Genomic DNA, 19756 nt, shown 5'->3' on the forward strand with positions numbered 1-19756 from the left:
CAATTTGAAGACACACTGAGCATTAAAAAAGATAGAATTTTCATATTCATGCCAAAAGAGAAAACATGTGCTTTGTAATCAGAATTCTAGAAGTGAACTCATTGTTTCCTGCAGTTAGAGTGGGTATGAGGTTCCAATCATTACTTGACATATCACCAACTACTGGATTCCATAAAACAACAGGAATGTATTCTCTGTGCTTATCTAAAAATTAGATGTACGAAGATCCTCATTCCTTGAAGGGTCAGTCTGTATGGTCCTGAGTGGACAGGACATTTTAACGAAAACCACTCCACCCTGTATAGATAAATATCCCTGCGTTGTTCAACTTGCACTGTGACTTCTTGATGAACAAAACATACACCTATACTCTGATGTTTAAGTGATATTGTCTCTGTATAAATGACTAATTCTTGGACTAATCTAGAGGAAGAACAAAATGAATCACAAATACTCAGTTGGGCCCAAAGTATAGAATTTACTGCAAAAATAACTAGAGTCAGATTCAAGGTCATATTATAGCCAAGGTGGATACAATTTAAACATCAAGATGAATAACTAATCTATTATAAGTTATCAAAATCAAGCCACACAGTAATTTAAAATTGCAAACTAATGTAAAGTAATGCAGAAAGTATGTGGAATGACAGAGTTTATGGAAGAACTATTTCACCTCTTCACAAATAACCCAGCCATAGAACTTCAATGGATATTGAAACTTGATGTTCATAGTTTGGTGATCAATAAGGTATTCATGAGGGCTCAAAGTATTATGAACAAAGGGAAAAAATAATTTCACAAGAGAGACATATGAGAGACACCTCCCTAATTAGGTGATCAAAGTTATTGTCATCGACAATGGAAAAAAACAAACTCTTGTACAATATATTGTAAGTCAATGACTTATTATTTCTGATAATCAGAGTTGTCAAAAATATGTATTGTGAATCTACTCTTAAACAAACACTAGACGATTCCTCATGAAGGAATGCTACAAAATAATTGTTCTACAATTGTCCAGGTCATCATAGAGAAGGAAAGGAATTGAAGATTCATTCCAGATTGAAGAGATCTAATGTATGTGTGATCCTGGATAAGGTCTTTTATTCTTTTTAAACATAGAAGGGAAGTATTGGAACAGTTGGTGACATTGACTGAAGCCCACCTATTTGTAGCAATGGTGTGTGAACAGTAAATTGATCATTTTGATAGTTGTACTGTACAAAAAGTTATGCATGGTTGAGGGGAGTATTTGAGGCTGGGGAGGAGGTAGACAAATGTCAGTGACTTACCCTCCCATGTTTTAAGAACGATCCATAGACTATGCTCACTACTTTTTCTCTAAGGTAAAATTTAATGTAAATTCAAGATAACAATTCCCTAAGTAAGTAGTGTATATTTATATAAGCCTCTTCCAAAAGAAAATTAGAAGATGTTTACTATAAAAGGACACATTTGTGAAGATCAACCATGATATCAGTGCCAAGAGCAGAACAAAGGATGTGAATAGCAATAGGCACATTTTTTCAGTAGAAAATATCTGAATTATTATTTAATACTTATCACATTGTTTTGTGCCTGAATCATCATTCAAAAAAAGTTAAAGTCACCTGTACATTGTATACTGATTTTCATTATCTGTTTGGTGATTAGACTTTGGAAAGCAGTAAGATTTGTGTGTGTGTGTGTGTGTGTGTGTGTGTGTGTGTGTGTGTGTTTAACGTAGTTATGTACTAAGTCATTTCCTGACCTTCTACTGATAGTTCAATTACTATTTTCTTTGGTGAAAAGCATATTCTCCTTTTGCACTCATCACCAGGAAACCCAGGGTCAATTCATGCTGCTCTTTTTATTTTGAGGGGGGGAGGCTTTGGTCATGGGGTTTGAACACGGTCTGGACGCTGTCTCTCAGCTCTTCAGCTCAAGGCTAGTGCCCTACCACTTGAGCCACAGCACCACTTCTGGTTTTCTGATGGTTTACTGGAGATAGGAGTTTCACAGTTTCCTGCCCGGGCTAGATTTGAACCATGATCCTCAGATCTCAGTCTCCTGAGTAGCTAGGATTACAGGCATGAGCCACCAATGCTGGGCTTTTCTCTTTGTCTTTATCTTTAATACACTAACAACTCTTCATCTGTAGCCATTCACCACAGGGCTCTTAATTAACTATTATTGTCATTTGAATTTCTATGTGATGTATTGTTCTTACATGTTTAAAGTACTTCCATTTTAACTTAAAAATTATATATCTTACTCAAATTTCTTTTGCAACTCTCCTCTCAGTTTTCCATTAAAAATTTGCAAAAGATGCAGACCTCAAATGCTCTCCTACCTTTAACGTCAATAATTGTGATGAATATGAACCATAGTCATGGCTTTCATATAAACAAAATTCTCTGGAGATATCAAAGATCAGTACAGCATAATAGTTAAACCCAAGGGAGGTAGCGCCAAATGTCTGGACTTTTATCCAGCCCTTGCATTTAATATCTGGCTTTATATTAGCAAGTATTATATTCATTCTACTGATTAAAATTATGAGTCATATCACTACTGTTATTATTGCTACTAAAGTCATTGCATTTCTGTGGATGCTAGAGACATTTAACACAGGTTCTGTCCTATAATAAGTGCTCAATACATATTGATCATCACTGGAGGAATCTTGGATGTCCAAGAAAACTAAGAAAATATTCAAGGTCTTGTTTCCTATAACTATGTTAAACAAAACAATATGCCTCAGATTTGAAGTACTATTTTCTTTGTCATCTCTACTACTATGTTCACTAATAATGCTCTTTTTCATAAACTAATATTTTTTCCAGGTTGTGAATTTGTGAAAGAAATTTATATTTTACTGAGCTGGTTTTCAATGACCATAGTGTGCTAGTCATTTAGACAATTATTGAATCAGGAAGCATGGAAGAAAATCACAATGAAATAGAAGTAAAGTAACTAATATTTTATTAGGCATTCATTCTATGTTCTGTCAAATAGTTTTGAAATATGATCATTAAATTTTTCAAAGCAGACATAGAGTTAGGGATTATTATTCACTATGCAGAAAAACTAAGCCTGCAATGGAGTTTGTCACTTACAAAGTGAAGGTCAGAGTTACACCTAAATATCCTGAACATCAGCTCCTATGTCAAATAGATTGTTTTATCTGGATCTGGGTTTAGGCAAATAATATGTAAACATATCTCACATAAATCCAAAGTATCATTAAAATGTATATTAAGTGAGTCTGAAACAATGACTATAGGCAGACTTTCTCTGAAAGAACAAACCTAGTCAACACTGCTAAGTTGGTATGCACTAACAAAATCAGAGGAGCTCATATTCTTGTCTTTATGCAGTGTTGTTATAAAAGTAAATTCTCATCAAGTTCTGAAGTTTGCAGTGGAATGTACAAAAACTGCATCTCCAGCTTCCCAAATTAATCTGCCTGCCATTTGGGCAAATATATGTGTGTTTGGTCATGACAGCTTGACAACTGGCAGATAGCTCTTGAACATCACGTTCATTTCAATTTAATCCTGGCAAATTTCTCAATTAGAATTTTACTTCTCACTTTCTGCACAATGAAATCCCTCAGTCCTTGCTGGCGTTCCTCAGGGCATCCAGGTGCAGGTGCTGGCATTTTTGCAGTAGCAAAGGAAGAAAAGTAAAAGGAGGAAAAGGGGGAGAGAGGAGACAGCCTGAGAGAGGGTAGTTGTAATAGGGAGAAAAGGGAGACAGTAGCTGACCTTCATCCTGATATTCACCTTCATGGAAAATGAAGGGAATAATTCATACTTGACAATAAAATAGCACAGCTGCCTTGCTTCCTTGAACAAAAGATGCTGGAGTCAAGCAAAAGTCAGACACCCCATGCTTAAGATCAATGCAGGACCGAAGGCACAAAGATACAGAGGGGAACAGATTAATAAAATAATTTTCAAAGCAGAAACAACAACCAACCATGGAAGATACGTTTACTTTATAGCCTTCCTTCCACCCTTCCACCTGTATTTTATCATCCAATTTTCACACAATGATAGGAAGGTAGGAATTATTATCTTTTCATGATGGCTAAGGAAATGAGGCAATAACATAACATCCCCACACTTTAAATTCAAGCAGATCATAGGAAATGCAATAAAGATTCAAGGCGACACTGTGATTTCAATATAATCTCTGGTTTTTGGAAGACAGGTCACAGCCTAAGGTTTTCACAAATTTATATGTACATGTATGTATATATGTATATATTCATATACATATAAACTTACAGGCACACATAACCATTTACATCTGTAGCTACCAATATGTTTTTAAAGCTTTTTGTTAAGTGGAATGGTTTGACATTTGCAGAAGTCTTCCAATGTATTTATCATGCATATGACTTAAATACACAGCAAAAGGAGTCTCTGACAAATTTACCATCAACAAGTAAACACTTGCTATTAAAATGGAGGAAATACCATTATAATGAGACAAAAATAGAAACTTCACTGTTCCTCATTAATTAGTAATTTGGGTAAAGTTTGCTACATGTACTAATGGTGCCAGTAATTCTTTAGAATCATATTATTGCAATCTGGGTAAGATGAAATCAAAAATTCATTGACTTAAATGAGCTGATGAAAGAAAGAAGGAAGAAAGGAAGCTAGGAAAGAAGGAAGGAAGAAAGGGAGGGAGGGAGGGAGGGAGGAAGGAAGGAAGGAAGGAAGGAAAGGCCAAAATAGAGAATGGAAAAAGATATAGTGTTTCTCTGGGCGGGGTTGTACATTAGAAGCTAAAAGAACAAAGATGGAGGTGGCTTGCTTATTTTGTGTGTTTCTTTTCTTATGGTGTTGCCAAAGGTGGAGAGATACTTTCTTGCTAGGAAATCATAAAAGTCTCTCTAGAAAAGTGTCATTACAGTCAGCCATTGAGGAGCAATTCGGTTTCCATAAGCTGAAGAAAAAAATAGAAATCCTTGCACAAGAGGTAAATAAAGTGGTATTCTGGCAGGAGAAATATATAGATAGGATATGAACAGCTGAAATCACATCTGAGTTTGCTGCTGCAGCGGATGTACCTACTAAAGTCACTTTATATGTTGGTAAGAAAAAGAAATAAAAAGAAGTCAAGCTAACTCATATCTCCCCTACCCCTGCCCCAGCTTAAACCTACAAATAATTATTCTAAGTCAAGCAAACATCTAGAAAATATGAGGAAATCTTTTCTCCATGATACAAACATGAATATGTTAAGAAAATAACAAGGTAAGAATTGAGTATGTTATTGTTCAGGTTGCAGAGATTATCCAGTGGGAGACATCAGGAACTGATGACCAAAGAGTGATCTCTAGGGGTTTATTAGAGATGAGAATCTCAAGGACTTTCCTCGCCTGGGCTGGCTTTGATCTCTGTAGCATCCAAGAATGATGCTACAGAGACTTGACAGGGAGAAAAGAAGCAATCATGTCTCTTATATTATCAATATGGGACTTCATAATGGACTGGGATCTCTGGCAAAAGGGTAGAAGTGAACGGACAGGGAAAAAAAAGAGTTTACTTAGGAAACCTAATAGATTTAAGTTTGGAGTTTGCGCTTTCTATGGAATTTCCAGGTTAAAAAGATTCAAACAGACTGGGCAACAATGGCTCAATACCTGTAATCCCAGCTACTCAGGAGATCTGAGATCTGAGGATCATGGTTCAAAGCCAGCCCAGGCAAGGAAAGGTCCTTGAGACTCTGATCTCCAATTAACCCTTAGAAATCCGGAAGTGGCAATTTGGCTCAAATGATAGCATGTTCACTTTGAGCTGAAGAGCTCAGGGACAGTGCCCAAGCCCAGAATTCGAGCCCCACAGCCAACCGACCAATAAATAAATAAAGATTCAAACAATCAAGAACACCATCTATGTCTGGTGCTGGTGGCTCAAGCCTGCAATCTTAGTTACTCAAGAGGCTGAGATGTGAAGATCATGATCCCTGAGACACTTATCTTCAATACACTACTCAGAAAAAGCCATAAATGGCTCTGTGGTGCCAGTAGTAGAGTGCTATCCTCGAGAAATGAAGCTCAGAGACAGTGACCAGGCCCTAAGTTCAAGCTTCAGGACCAACACAGACAAAAGAAAAATGCCATCCACAGAGTACACATGGCTGAACATGGATTGACCAAGTTAGAGAATGGAAGGGAAGAGGGAAAAGCTGAAAGAAAATAAAGGAAAAATAGTGAAGGAGAAGGAGGGAAAGAAGAGAAACCTAGAAAAACAGGAAAGGAAAATAACTATGAGACACAAAACACTCATAAACTGTGACAAAATGAGAGAATCACATTCGAAGATCATGACTTTTTGTAGAAGCAGATGTGATCCAGAGGGGATCAAACCTCATTGCTGATATAAATTAAAATGCTAAGAACACATGGGATAGGGAAAGAACATTCTGTGTCATGTCTGATAATGAGCAACACATTGAGCTTTGAAAACTCCAATCAATACTTTGCTTTTATTTTAATCTACAATAAAGTTTTGAGGGATTTTTCACCCCATATATTTCTTCTTGGCGTTCTTCCCTATAAGTATTTGTAATTTTCCTGAGAAGTTTGAATAGGACTCTTGATAGGGATTTTCTTGGCAGATAATTTAATGTCAGATGTAAGGTCTTGAGACAATGAATAGACATGTCTTTATCTTATCCTGGCCTTCAGTTTGTATCTTCAAGTGCCAGCATGCTCACACACTTCTAATGTGTATAACTTTGTTCATGTATCTTAAAGCCAACTAACTATATAAAAATTATTTTTTGATGTTATCCTCTGAATCTAGCATCCCTACTGTCATCAGACCAGGAAAAACTTTACAATCACTCCTTTGATCATATAATGTTTGGGGTATAGCTTTCTCTATATCAAGGTTGGAGCTTGGGGATGAACAAACAGATCCAAGAATGAAAGAACAAGATTAAAACATTTAGGGATATGTATTGCTTTCTCAGAAATGGAAAAGATTAGTTGATGACTCAAAAAATGTGGGACTGGACACGAGGTACTAATGGCTCATGCCTAGCTACCCAGGAGGCTGAGATCTGAGGAGCATGCTTCTAAGCCAGCCTGGGCAGAAAAGTTCCCATGACACTCATCTCCAATGAACCACTCCAAAACCGGAAATGGTGCTGTGGTAGAGCACTAGCCTTGAGCAGAAAGGGGTTCAGGGACATTGCCCAGCCCTTGAGTTCAATCCCCACACTGCCAGAAAGAAAAAAGTGGAATTGGGTTAGTAATGATAGGCTCTGAAGAACTGTTCTGAAAAGAAAATGTGCCCCCCCACCCATCAGAAGTGGCATTGGTAATGTAAACTGTAGAATCCACTGGAGACTCAGCCTACCAGCTGAATCCAACATCTAACTGACAGCAGACCTAAATGGTTTCCCACTTCTATTATGTACCACATCTGTATGAATATATACAAACAAATAATTAAACATGAAGCAAATATCAATAGGATTAGCTTGGCATGTTGGAACAAATCTTGATAATTCTGTCTCAGCAACAATACTCAAAGTACAAGTCTATGAGAGGAATACAAATTTTGCCTATTGAAGTACTGTCATGTAAGGAGAGATATTTTAATAAAAACTGCTTCTCTGTCAGGTCCTATTACTAAGGGACTAAAGCTATTGAGCTGTGGAACTTAAGCCAAAAAGGAGGATTTGGAAATGCAAATGTGAGATAAAACTGTAAAAAAAAAAAGTCTTTTATTCAACAAGCACCATTGCCCATTCTTGAAGCCATGAGCTATTTATTGCAAAGATGAGTCTTAACAATTCGATGGAATTGAAAGCATACATACCTAAAATGGACATCTCTGGAACAGTAGCATGATAGGGTCCATTAAGAAACTCTGGTGCATTGTCGTTGATGTCTTGAACTTTAATAATAAATTCAGAAGGTGGCTCAAGAGGTTTGTTTGTCTCCCAGTCCACAGCCTGAGCTGTTAAAGTGTACTCAGCCTTTTCTTCTCTGTCAAGTCTTTTTATAGCATGGATATCTCCAGTTGCATCATTTATTTGAAAGATTGTCCCAGCACCATCACCTGACAGGATATACTTGATTTTTTTACTTCCAGGATCCAGGTCTGTGTGTAGCTAAAATAAAAAAAAATGGCATTAATTAGTGATGGAAAAATCTGCGAAGCTGTTGTTTATTTGTTTCCTGTTTGACCATTAAATTTATTTCTTTCCACAATGTATCATGAGTTTTCTTGAAGTATAGACGTAAGAAATAAGTCTATGCAGTCATACCGACATCATTTCAAAAATAAAATATATTGAACTTCATAGTAATAATAATAATAAGCCAAAACATTCTTAAGAAAGTGCTCTGATTTATGGAAAATTGACACAGTATCAGAATGAAGAAAAAGTCAACAGAAAGCTACCAAGAAATGTGAATTCATTTTCAACTTACCAACATGTGCACTGAATATTGTCCTTATTAGCTACTTGGGAAGTACTAGGCAGTGACCAGATTAGATATTTCAGTGATTTTGTGTGTGTGTGTGTGTGTGTGTGTGTGTGTGTGTGTGTGTGTATGTGTGTTGGTTCTGGGGCTTAAACTCAAGGTCAGGCTCTGTCCCTAAGCTTCAGTTTTGCTCAAGGCTAGTGCTGTACCTCTTGAGCCACAGCTCCACTTCCAGTTTTTGGGTGATTAATTGGAGATAATTATCTCATAGACATTCCTATTGGAAACAAGATCTTCAGATCCTAAATAGAATGATAGGCATGACTTATTATATACAATCATTTACTTACACACAAACAAAAATGGTATTCTAACAATCAGATTTATAATAAGGTCTTCTTATTTTGGTTTGTTTTGGGTTTTTTTGCTTGTACTAGGGGTTCTTGGACTCTATCACATTATTCATGCCTTCCTCCTTGTTTATTATCTGCTTGGTATTCTGATGATGCAGTCTACTATACTTTTCTACCTATATTGTCTTTGAACAGTGATCCTCATAATCTCAGCCTCCTGGATAGCTATGATTATGGCATGAACTATAAGTATCCTAACAGATCTTCTAAATTATTAAAGGCTTTATTTAAAAATATTCTTTAATTCTTAAAATTCTTCTGACCCAGGAAAATAATTCCATTTGAGAGAAAAGAGCAGTCAGGCCAAAATATAGGAGCATATTTAGTAATATTAGAATTCTCTGGAAACTGATAGCTTTTCAATGAGTATCGTACTCCATCTCAGGTGACAGCAAAAATATTTATAGATTAAATATTTACTGAATGTGTATATTTGACAAACATTCTATATGAGATGTGTGGTCAAGATCTGGGATAAATATAATCCCTATTTTTATAATTCTCAAGAGGGAGAGAACTATGTTGTGACTTTCACATTTTAAGAATAAAATAAGAATATAAAATGTGTGGGTTCCATTTCATGAAACACAGTTCAAGTGTAGACAGTATGAGTTTAACTCAGTTATTTAGCTGCCAATATACTTCTAGTTACTGCTTAAATATTTATCCCTCAAAAGAAAAAAAAATAGAACTATCTTGTGGAAAGAAACTCCTAGAAATTCTAACAGCATTGTGTTCCCTTGGGATCCATTTGATTCAGAAGAGTCTCTATTGTTTTCTTCCCCAATTTGAATTATATTTAGTGCTTCAATAAGCGAAAAGAAAAGATTATAAAAAAGACATAAAATAACAACAAAGAATCCAAATACATCTAGATCTCTTCTGAATATTTTTAAAAAATGGAATGCAAAGATTACATCAAATATTTATTGAATCTTGAAATGTACCCTTTTCATTTATTGAACTAAATTTATGAACAAGAACAAATATTGAAATGCCACTTTATCTTAATGAATGTGAGATTATAATTCATTAATATAATATTAATCCCAAATTAGGATCATTTTAATTTATGTGCATTTTAACATTTCCATTAGCATTTTTATTAAAAAAAGAGTAAATTTGAATAATATATAATTCAATGGAGGCTTCCTTTCACATGCAAGTCATTGTGCAGACAGTGAAAACATTGGCATGTGCTACACTTGCCCATAATTTTAATAACAAAACACTCAAATTGGTCTTATTGTTAGAATTTATTTTTGCCCTATTTCCTTTCCAATTACCAATAACCTCTGATTTGTAAATTGCATTATCACCTCAGCTTTCAACAAATATTTTCTTTTAAAAGTAAGTATGGGGAAAGAATTTAAAAGTATAGATAAGGTTGTGCAGGGTGGTTCGTAACTGTAACCTTAGGTACTCAATAGGTTGAGATCTGAAGATCACAGTCTGAAGCCAGACCATGCAAAAATGTTGGGGAAATTTGTCTCCAGCTAACCAAGAAAAAAAAGGAACTGAAAGTTTGGCTTAGTGGAATGGTGTTTCCTGTGAGTGAAAAAGCTAAGCAAGAACTTGAGGGCCTGAGTTCAAGCCCTGGTCTTGACAAAGACTAACTAACTAACTAACTAAGTATGCATGGATATTTTTGAAATAATAAATCACAAAGTTACTATTCAGCTCTAACAAGACAAATAAGAGAACATATAACTTGTTTAAGCTTCAGGTCCTTGGCCTTGTTTGGGGGGATGAAACGTTCACCCTAGAATCTGAGACAACCCATTTACTTAAAAAATGTTTTAAATGGGAGTGGCAAAAATTAAGTGTCACAAGTAAAACCATTTTCTCTTTACACATTATTCAGCCCTATAAAAGCAACTGAAAACACTTTGATTAGACCATTTGTATCCTAAGTGCAAAAAAATTCCCCAAGATTCAATTCAAAAATAGTTTTTAAAGGTATACCATTCAGGAAAAAAATTAATTGAAAAAATGTAGTAAATATTGCAATCATCCTCTTTATTTTGCCCCAGAAATCAATTTTTAGCTCACCTCAGTAACAGTCACATCCTGAAGCTAGTAATCTATCTATCTATTTAGATAATCTATCTAAATAGATAGACAGACAGATAGATTTTTTTTGTCAATCACGGGGCTTGAACTCTGGGCCTGGGTGCTGTCCCTATTCTCTTCAGCACAAGGCAAGCTCTCTACCTCTTGAGCCACAGTGTCAACTTCCGGTTTTCTAGTGGTTTATTGGAGGTCAGAGTCTCACAGACTTTTCTGCCTGGGCTGGCTTTGAACCCTGATCCTCAGATCTCAGCCTCTTGAGTAGCTAGGATTACATGCTTGAGCCACCGGCGCCCAGCTGCGAGTAATATTCTTGAAAGAGAATTTCTATGTTCATTTTTGTTACTATTTGTAGAAGTCTCTCTTACTCTCTCTCCATCTCTCTCCCTCAAACATAGACATACACATACACACAGTCCTACACATATAACAAAGATTCACATGTTAATTTTTTAGGTAAACAACTTGAAATTATGAGGAAAAGACAGAGAAAATGAAGGAAATGAATATATCAATGGTCAATAGAGCAAAGAAACAGACTGCTGTGTCTGACAGAAGTGTTTGAGGTTTATGAAGAGAAGCTGCTGTGTCATAGTTGTTCTGCATGTCTTTTGGAACTTGCTCACTTACTGCCCAGTATTCCCTCTTCATTCCGCCACCAAAGACTCTCTGAGATTTTTGAGCTACAGATACCCCAAGTGCACAGAACATGCATACACCAGGCCTCATCAGGATGTCTGAGCATCATCTCTCCAACATCGGCTTCTGCTAATTGGGCATGGCAAGGGTCACATGTAAATCAGCCTGGATCGGCAAGATTCCTTGAGTTGGCTGTACAGTAGTACAAAGGGATTTCTTCTGTTCCGTCAAAAAACATGTAGAGAGCACTGCATGATCTTTTGTACCTTGAATGATTCATTAAGACTAGAAATACAATGATAAACAAGATGGATCTGGTTTCTGCTATTATAAATGCTGTTCTATGGGAGGTAAACCTAAATAAAGATTTTAGGAGTAGAGACATTATTTATTGTTTTTGTTATTAAATATATATATCATTTGCTACCTTTTAGAATGTTTTAAAAATACATTGGTATGTATCGTCACAATGAATTTGTAGTTATTATTCCTGGGGTTAAGAGATGCACAATTGGGAGCAACAATGAGAGCAACAAGGTCTCTCACTGTCTCTCACAATAAATCTTGAATTCCTAGAATCACAGCAGGACTGCTACATTATGGAGCAGAATCATGAGTACCACTCAGCATACCCTCATCATCTTCCCTATGTTTGCACAACACCTCTCAATTAAAAGGCAAGTTTACACTGTAAAAGTCTTAAGAAAATGCATTAGCGTATCATTCTCCTTTGTATTCCTTCTGCTTAGTGAAGTGTTTGTCATATTGTCAAAGCTCAGTAAATATTTGTGAAAGGAAGTGAATATTAAAGGAAGGGAAGGAAAGAACACTTCTCATTTTATTGGCAAACCAATGATTAAAGGAGGAAGCAAATGAACTTAGGAAAGGGTGAGCTAGGGACGTGGAAATCTGATCTGGAGTAAACGCAAACATTCCCCAAGGATATACTCAAATTTGGTAACAAATGTAAGATGGTAAATGTAATATGGTAAAAATGTAATATGGTAAAAATGTAATATGGTAAAAAGTTAATGAGAAAAGGAGGATTCATCAGATGGAATGATTTATAGTAGATAAATATTAGTTGAATTGTAGATGCCAATTTTCTTGTCCTCAGACATTACTGTTCTCAGAATCAGAGTAAAACCCTGAGTCCCTGTCATGGTTTTGCATATGTATGATCATGAAAATATATCCCTTCTTTGCAAAGAACATCCTCTAGGCTCAGAAGTAATCCTAAACCATGGGGCCTGAAGAACAAAAATTCTTCTCTGTGAGTGTTACTCATATGAAATTATGATTCAGTTTCCAGTGAGGATCAGACCAACTCTTCTGTCTAACTCTTACACTAGAATAAGATGAGAATCAGGACTGAGTCAACTGCATGGTGATCTGTTTCATTAGCTGAACATGGGGTAGCTCTGGTACCAGAAATTAGTTTGAAGATGTACTCTCTCTAGAAAGCATGAGAGAACATCGTGAACTTTCTATCTTCTCAAGAAGTTTCTAAGTTCTGGGGATACAGTCAGCATAGTTGAGAACCAAGTGATTCACAGAGATTGCTGAAACACAAACCTCTGACACTTACTAATCACATTTTTTTTAATTAATTGAATCATACTTGCAGAAGATTTAACAAGCTGAGCATTCTTGAATGAAATGTTAGCACTGCTTTCTTGTTATCTAGTATCTGTCAGAAGAACTATCAACTATCAACCAGAGGGTGGAAATATTGTAATTCTTGAATCACAAGCATTTGGAAATAAAGATAGGCCAGATGATTTTGCCACAATACATTTTTGGTTTATAAGTTTGAGATGATAAAAATGCAGAACTTTAGAACAGACATACACTCAGAGCTGGGTAAGTGACAAAGACGTTAAGGGAAAGAGCAAAGAGGGCAGACAAGTTATTTTCAAGATTCTCAACTCTTCTTCAGCAGGACCAAGAGTTAGTCACTAGATATGCTCACATTGACCTCTAGTTCACAACAGAACATCTCAACAGAGGATGCTGAGCAAACATTACATGCACTCTTTCAAGAACAAACAAGTGAGGTCCTATGTATTGTGCTTATTTAGAATTGGACACTCACTTGTCTTTGGTGCCTTTGAGCTACGCAAAGCACCATGTCATGGTTTTGGAATGTGTAGGAAGCCAAAGGCCACCATACTGTACTGCGTAAATTTTTAAATGTCGTTATGTGCTAGCTAGGTTTTACTACTATAGTAAAGCTAAATAATTCAAATTACCCTTCAGTCAGTTTCTCCTTAACAGGTTTAGAAGTCAAATGTCATCATAAAATGAAAGCTATAGAATAGACATAAAACTACTCTAAGATTATGGAAAAGATCAAGACAGAAACACACAATTACTCTTACAATCACATACTCCTAGGAAATAGGAGGTTAGTAAAATAATGACAGTAATCCAAGTAACATTCACATGAACCAAATAATCCTTAAGGCTAAAGAAGCCACAATCTTTGATTAAGCAAAATAAAAAAAAAAAATCACATCATCCTACACTGCATATTATCTGTGCTTCAGAAAATATAAAATGTATTCTTTTTTAAAAAAAGTACTCTTACATATTATTATATATGTTTTCAAATGTTTTGTACCAAGCGAACATGTAGCTTTCTGATAGCTCAGAAATGTTGTCTTAAGGCAGCCTTGTGAGTTTCTCATGTGAGTATTGTAGAGTTTAACCTGGTTCAAAAAATAGAAAATTGAAAGTAAGTTCATGTGAACTTCTGTTTTTGGCTAAAAACACAACCCGAAAAGGGAAGATATTGCCCTTTTTCTTTCTTAAATGGTAAGTTCTACAAATATAGATGTTCTATGTGCATTTCTCCTCAAAATTACGGGCAGCAAGCACGATACTTGGCACATACTAAGCAATCATCAAATCAAATTCATTTTCTGGCAGAGGGAATGCCTTCATTCTCTAACATTTCTTAGTGATTGTGTCTGTACAGTAAAGATATTGACTTTTGTAAACTCAAATAATTGATTTAATCTATTCAGGCAGATTTCAAATCACACATAGGAAAAATAAAAGCATCTTCAGTACTCTACTTTGTAACTGAGTACTTGTGAACACCCAGCATCTATTGTATTGACACTCAAAATGTGAACTGAGCAAAAAAGAGATATGCAAAACTGAAGTTTACTTGGGGCCTGAAAACATCCTTATGATCAAAAATCTGTGAGATTTGTTCGTTTTCCCAACCCCTAAGAAATAGTACCTGTCCTAGCGTATTAAAAGTTTTAATAGAATACATAAACTGGAAACTGATGGCTCACATCTCAAATCCCAGCTACTAAGGAGGCTGAAATGTTGAGAATCATAGTGCCAAGCTAGCCCAGGCAGAAGATTCCTAGAGAATACATATCCAATTAACTAGCAAAAAGCTGGACCATAGCCATGGCTGAAGCAGAGAGCCAGCAATATGCAAGTAAGCTAAGGGAGAGGTGCCACAGTATAACTACACACACACACACACACACACACACACACACACAACCCTACACACACACACACACAAATGCAGAGATTCAAGACCAAAAGTGATCTTTATCAAAAATAATGATATTTTCAAGTTTTTCCCATGAACATTCAATTGGTACAGGACTGTGTTTGTAGACAGACAAATAGATTGAAAAGGAGGTGAAAATGACAGGATGTATAGGTAGTTGGTATTCATCCTTTCTTCTATTTTTCAGATAGTTTCCTTTTGTAGCAATAGGCTGGCCTTAAACTCTCCATCCCCTGTCCTTACTTGAAGAATGCTGGGATTACAGTAAAACCACAGATAGCTGAAGTATTTTTTTAGTGAAAAAATGCATAGGTAAATGGAAAGTACTGATGAGGGTGTGGCTGTGAGAATGTCACATGTTGTTTGCTTTAGAATGATATAAAACAATGGATCTGGCATGAATTAAAATACCAGAAATGAAGTTAGACAAATATTTACCCTATATTAGTTTCCTCTTGTAAAATGATTCTAACAAGGCCACCATAACCATAGTCCAAAACTTTCTTATATTGTTGTAAGGATAACATAAAAGTGAAATACTATGTTTTTTGTTTGTTTGTTTATTTACTGGTCACAGGCCTTGAACTCTGGGCCTGGGTGCTTTCCCTAAGCTTTTGTGCTCAAGACTAGTGCTCTACCACTTAAGCCACAGCTCCACTTGTAGTCTTTTATGATTAACTGGAGGTAAGAGTCTCATAGACTTTTCTGTCTAGCTGGCTTTGAACTTTGATCCTCAGATGTCAACTTCCTGAGTAGCTAGGATGAAAGATGTGAGCCATCAGTGCCAGCTTTTATTCCAAATCTTATTCAGACAATTATCGTGTATACAGTGCCCATTTGCAAATAGAACTTAATATTCTATCAATTTAGAATTCAATGCCAGTAAATTAGATATACCATAAATATGTGCCTATAAATATGCACACACGTATGATTATATGGGTTTCTTTCATCGGTTTCCAACTCAACAAGACCTAGAATCTTGCTAAAAACGAAATGCCTTATAACAATACAAATGCTAAGAAAACATAAAAATGAAGATTTTTACTACTTCACAGTAAAGGTCTATGGAAAAACTCTCTCTATATATACATATATATCCTGTGGTAACCATTGTGTTAATATTTTTTGAAAATGATTTGTTCCATTATTTAATCATAAAAATAATCCTTTCAAGTTCACTGCTACAGGCTGAATTGTTTTCTCTCCAAAAAATCTAGTACATTAGAATAAAATGATGGCATTTGAAAAGCTGGCCTTTAAAGAAGTGATTAAGTTAAATTGAGGTTATTAGATTGGCTCTAATCCAATTTAATGGCATCATAAAAAGCAGAAATCTGGACACATTGAGGAACACAAGGGATTCACCTGCACAGTGGAAGGGTAATATGAAGACACAGAAACAAGTTGGCCAGCTACAAACGATGGAGTGACAACTCAGATGAATTCAATTTTTTTTCGCACCTTGATCTTTCATTACTACCAGTCAAGACAGAGGAATCCATCTGTACCAAAAGTCATAGTATTTTTGACTGACCAGTCTTGGGGTTAAGAAGAATTCATTTCCATGATGAGACAAAATAATTTTTACAGAATCTCAGCCCTTCTTATACAAATTAATAATTTGTATAATGAAATGGATGGTATAACAATGATTTGTGCTACATTTTTTTTTTTGTCGGTCATGGGGCTTGAACTTTGGGCCTGGGCGCTGTCCCTCAGCACTTCAGCTCAAGGCGAGCGCTCTACCACTTGAGCCACAACGCCACTTCTGGTTTTCTACTGGTTTATTGGAGATAGGAGTCTCAAGGACTTTCCTGCCCGGGCTGGCTTTGAACCACGATTCTCAGATCTCAGCCTCCTGAGTAGCTAGGATTACAGGCGTGAGCCACCGGCACCCGGCTTTGTGCTACATTTTTAAGAATATAAGAACTGTCTCTAGGAACAAACAGGCATTTGTTTTAGTTATATGTTCAACTTAAACACCGTTTTCAAAACACTTAAAAAATGAAACAGCTAACAGATGAACTATGGCCATTCTTTTGTATTTAGCATATCTTTATCCAAAACCCAACAAAGAAGTTCAATATTTCACAAGGAACCATCAATATCTGTTGTTCAAAACAAGTGGTTTTTCTATCAAAGATCAGAATTTTAAGAAATCTGCATCTTGCCCCTGTGTGACTGACACAAATATTTAAAGGTATTTCTGTGTTGCTGCTGGTATTACTGAGTATAACATTTTTATATCATACAATGAAATTCCAAATATCTGTATACTCCCAGATAACCAATATTTTCCAAATGCATGATGCTTGCTATAAAATTATAAATTGTCAAAAGATCTATTTGAAGTGCAAAAGAGACCAATAGATTTAATGGAGTAGAGTACAAAAATTTATTGATATAGTTTGAAATTCTTCATTGCAACCAGCTTTTAATAAACTACCACTTGTAGAGATTTCAGTGTGGCATCAAAGAAAAATATCCACAATTATCTGGAATACTTATTAAAATCTCTATGTGTTTTCCAAACTACATATTTGTGTGGGGATGGATTTTCTTCATATAATTCAATGAAAACACCATCTTGAAACAGATTGAATACTGGAGCAGATATGAAAATCTAGCTGCATTCTATTAAGGCAGACGTTAAAGAGATTTTAATAACTAGAATACAATATTACTCCTCACTGTTTTTTATTTTGCTTTGAAATGTGTAGTTAATTTTATAGAAATATACCATTTATGAAACATGTTAAGTGTATTATTTCGTTTCCAAGTGACTAAAAGGCCTAAGTTCTCTCATTTTTAATTTCTTAGGGCAAACAATAATACTCTTTCCATTCACTGAAGTTTTGTTGAGTTTTCAGGAAATTTTTAAGAGTATCAAGGATGGTTATGGCCAGAAAATTTGTGAACTGTTTATCTAAATTTAGTCTAATTTTGCCTCCACAATGTTTTGTTCTGATAAACAAAAGTGACGTTAGGATTCAGATCACTTGTTTATATTAGTTACTTTTCCACAGCAAGCAAAATACCCAGGAGAACAACTTCCAACAGGAAAGATCCATTTTGGCTCAGAGTCCATGGTGACCTGGCCCCATGTCCTTTGGCAGAATCTCAAGATAGGAGAGTGTTTGCAGACAAGAGGAGGGTAATGAAGAAGGGATTGGAAATCCCTTGGTATAACTTCAAGAGTACACCTCAGGGCTGGGAAGGTGGCTCAGTGGTAGAGTGCTTGCCTTGCATGCATGAGGCACCATATAAGCAGAAAAAGCTGGAAGTGGACCTATGGCTCAAGTGGTAGATGGCTAGCCTTGAGCTGAAGAGCTGAGGGACAGTGCCCCATGACCCGCAAAAAACAAAAACAAAAACAAAAAAAACCCTACAGCTCAGTAACTTTCTTCCTCCTCACCACCTCCTAGATTCTTATGACTCTCAAAGCATCCCACTATCAGGGGACCAAGTATTCAACACATGAGACTGTGGGGAAATTTTATAGTCATACTATAAAACTGCTGGTGTGGAGGGTCTAGATTTAGAGAAATAGAGTAGTCTGATGGATAGGGAAGGACAGCAAAGAAGAAAGGAAGAAGAAAGCAAATGTACAAAACAAATAGAAATAATAGGTATTAAAAATTTAATGATTTTCTTAACATTTCTTGCCAGGAACTTTACCATAAAATACCCTACTTCCCATGAGACAGTGAAACAGAGCATAGTGATAATGATTTCAGGAATGTCTTCTATCTTCATAGTGATTCGATAGGAAGGCAGATGGATTGGATGGATGACACTATGGATAATAGTGAGTCTCTGTGTAAACCACATACATTGGAGAGTTTATGACTAAAAATAACAAGATATGATATAATCTTTAATTTTTAGAGTTCCAGAATATAAACTCTTTTGACTAAAATTACATGTGTAAGCAGTAATCACATCATAATGTAATCACTTGATTAAAATATATTCTCAAACTCAATCAGACAGTCCTACCAAGAACATTATTACCTCCATATCATGGATGACATGTTGAAGATGCGTAGTCTGATGGTTGGTTAGTGGACAAAGCTCATTGATGCCCTGACCATAGTATATAGGTTGGGAAAAAATGCTAAGAATTATCCTAAATCTAAAGTTTAAGCAGCTGTCTAATCTTTTAAACCTAGACCATTATATCACTTTTGACCCAACTATGAAGAAAATGAAATATACAACTTGACTTCTCCACAAAACATAACAAAGCCTCCATTTCTAATTATTTGTGTGTGTATACCCCAAATAATCTAGGATAAAGTTTCTATAATCATAATGTAGAAATTATCCAGACCTTCTCTAAGAAATACAGTTGTCAATATGACCAAAGCCTGAAATGCCCTATGGAAATGAACAACATATTTCTTTATGTTTCCCATGCAAATCTGGTATAAAAAGGATCACTTTTACATGGTATTTTTATGATGAGAAAAGAAAAACATGTTCACTATAGAAAATTTGCCTATGAAAATAAGCATAAATGGAAAAATAAAACAGGTCCCACTCAGATAAAACCATCTCTATTATTTGTATAAAATGTGTATAAATATTCAACAATTGAGATGTAAACATGGAAAACAACTTCATCCTACTTATCTCAAAATATTTTAG

The 19756-nt window shown here is 35.6% G+C and overlaps 1 protein-coding gene across 2 annotated transcripts in view; it reads right to left on the minus strand.

Annotated features, from left to right (window-relative positions):
• Positions 1–19756, minus strand: part of Cdh8 (cadherin 8, type 2) — a 354170-nt gene that overhangs the window by 218288 nt on the left and 116126 nt on the right. For both annotated transcript variants that reach the window (XM_013012785.1, XM_013012784.1), the window contains one exon: positions 7830–8124. In XM_013012785.1, coding sequence (XP_012868239.1) covers positions 7830–8124 — 295 coding nt within the window. The remainder of the gene's footprint in view (positions 1–7829; positions 8125–19756) is intronic.

This window comes from Dipodomys ordii, unplaced genomic scaffold (genome assembly GCF_000151885.1).
Source record: "Dipodomys ordii isolate 6190 unplaced genomic scaffold, Dord_2.0 Scaffold18, whole genome shotgun sequence".
Lineage (NCBI taxonomy): Eukaryota > Metazoa > Chordata > Mammalia > Rodentia > Heteromyidae > Dipodomys > Dipodomys ordii.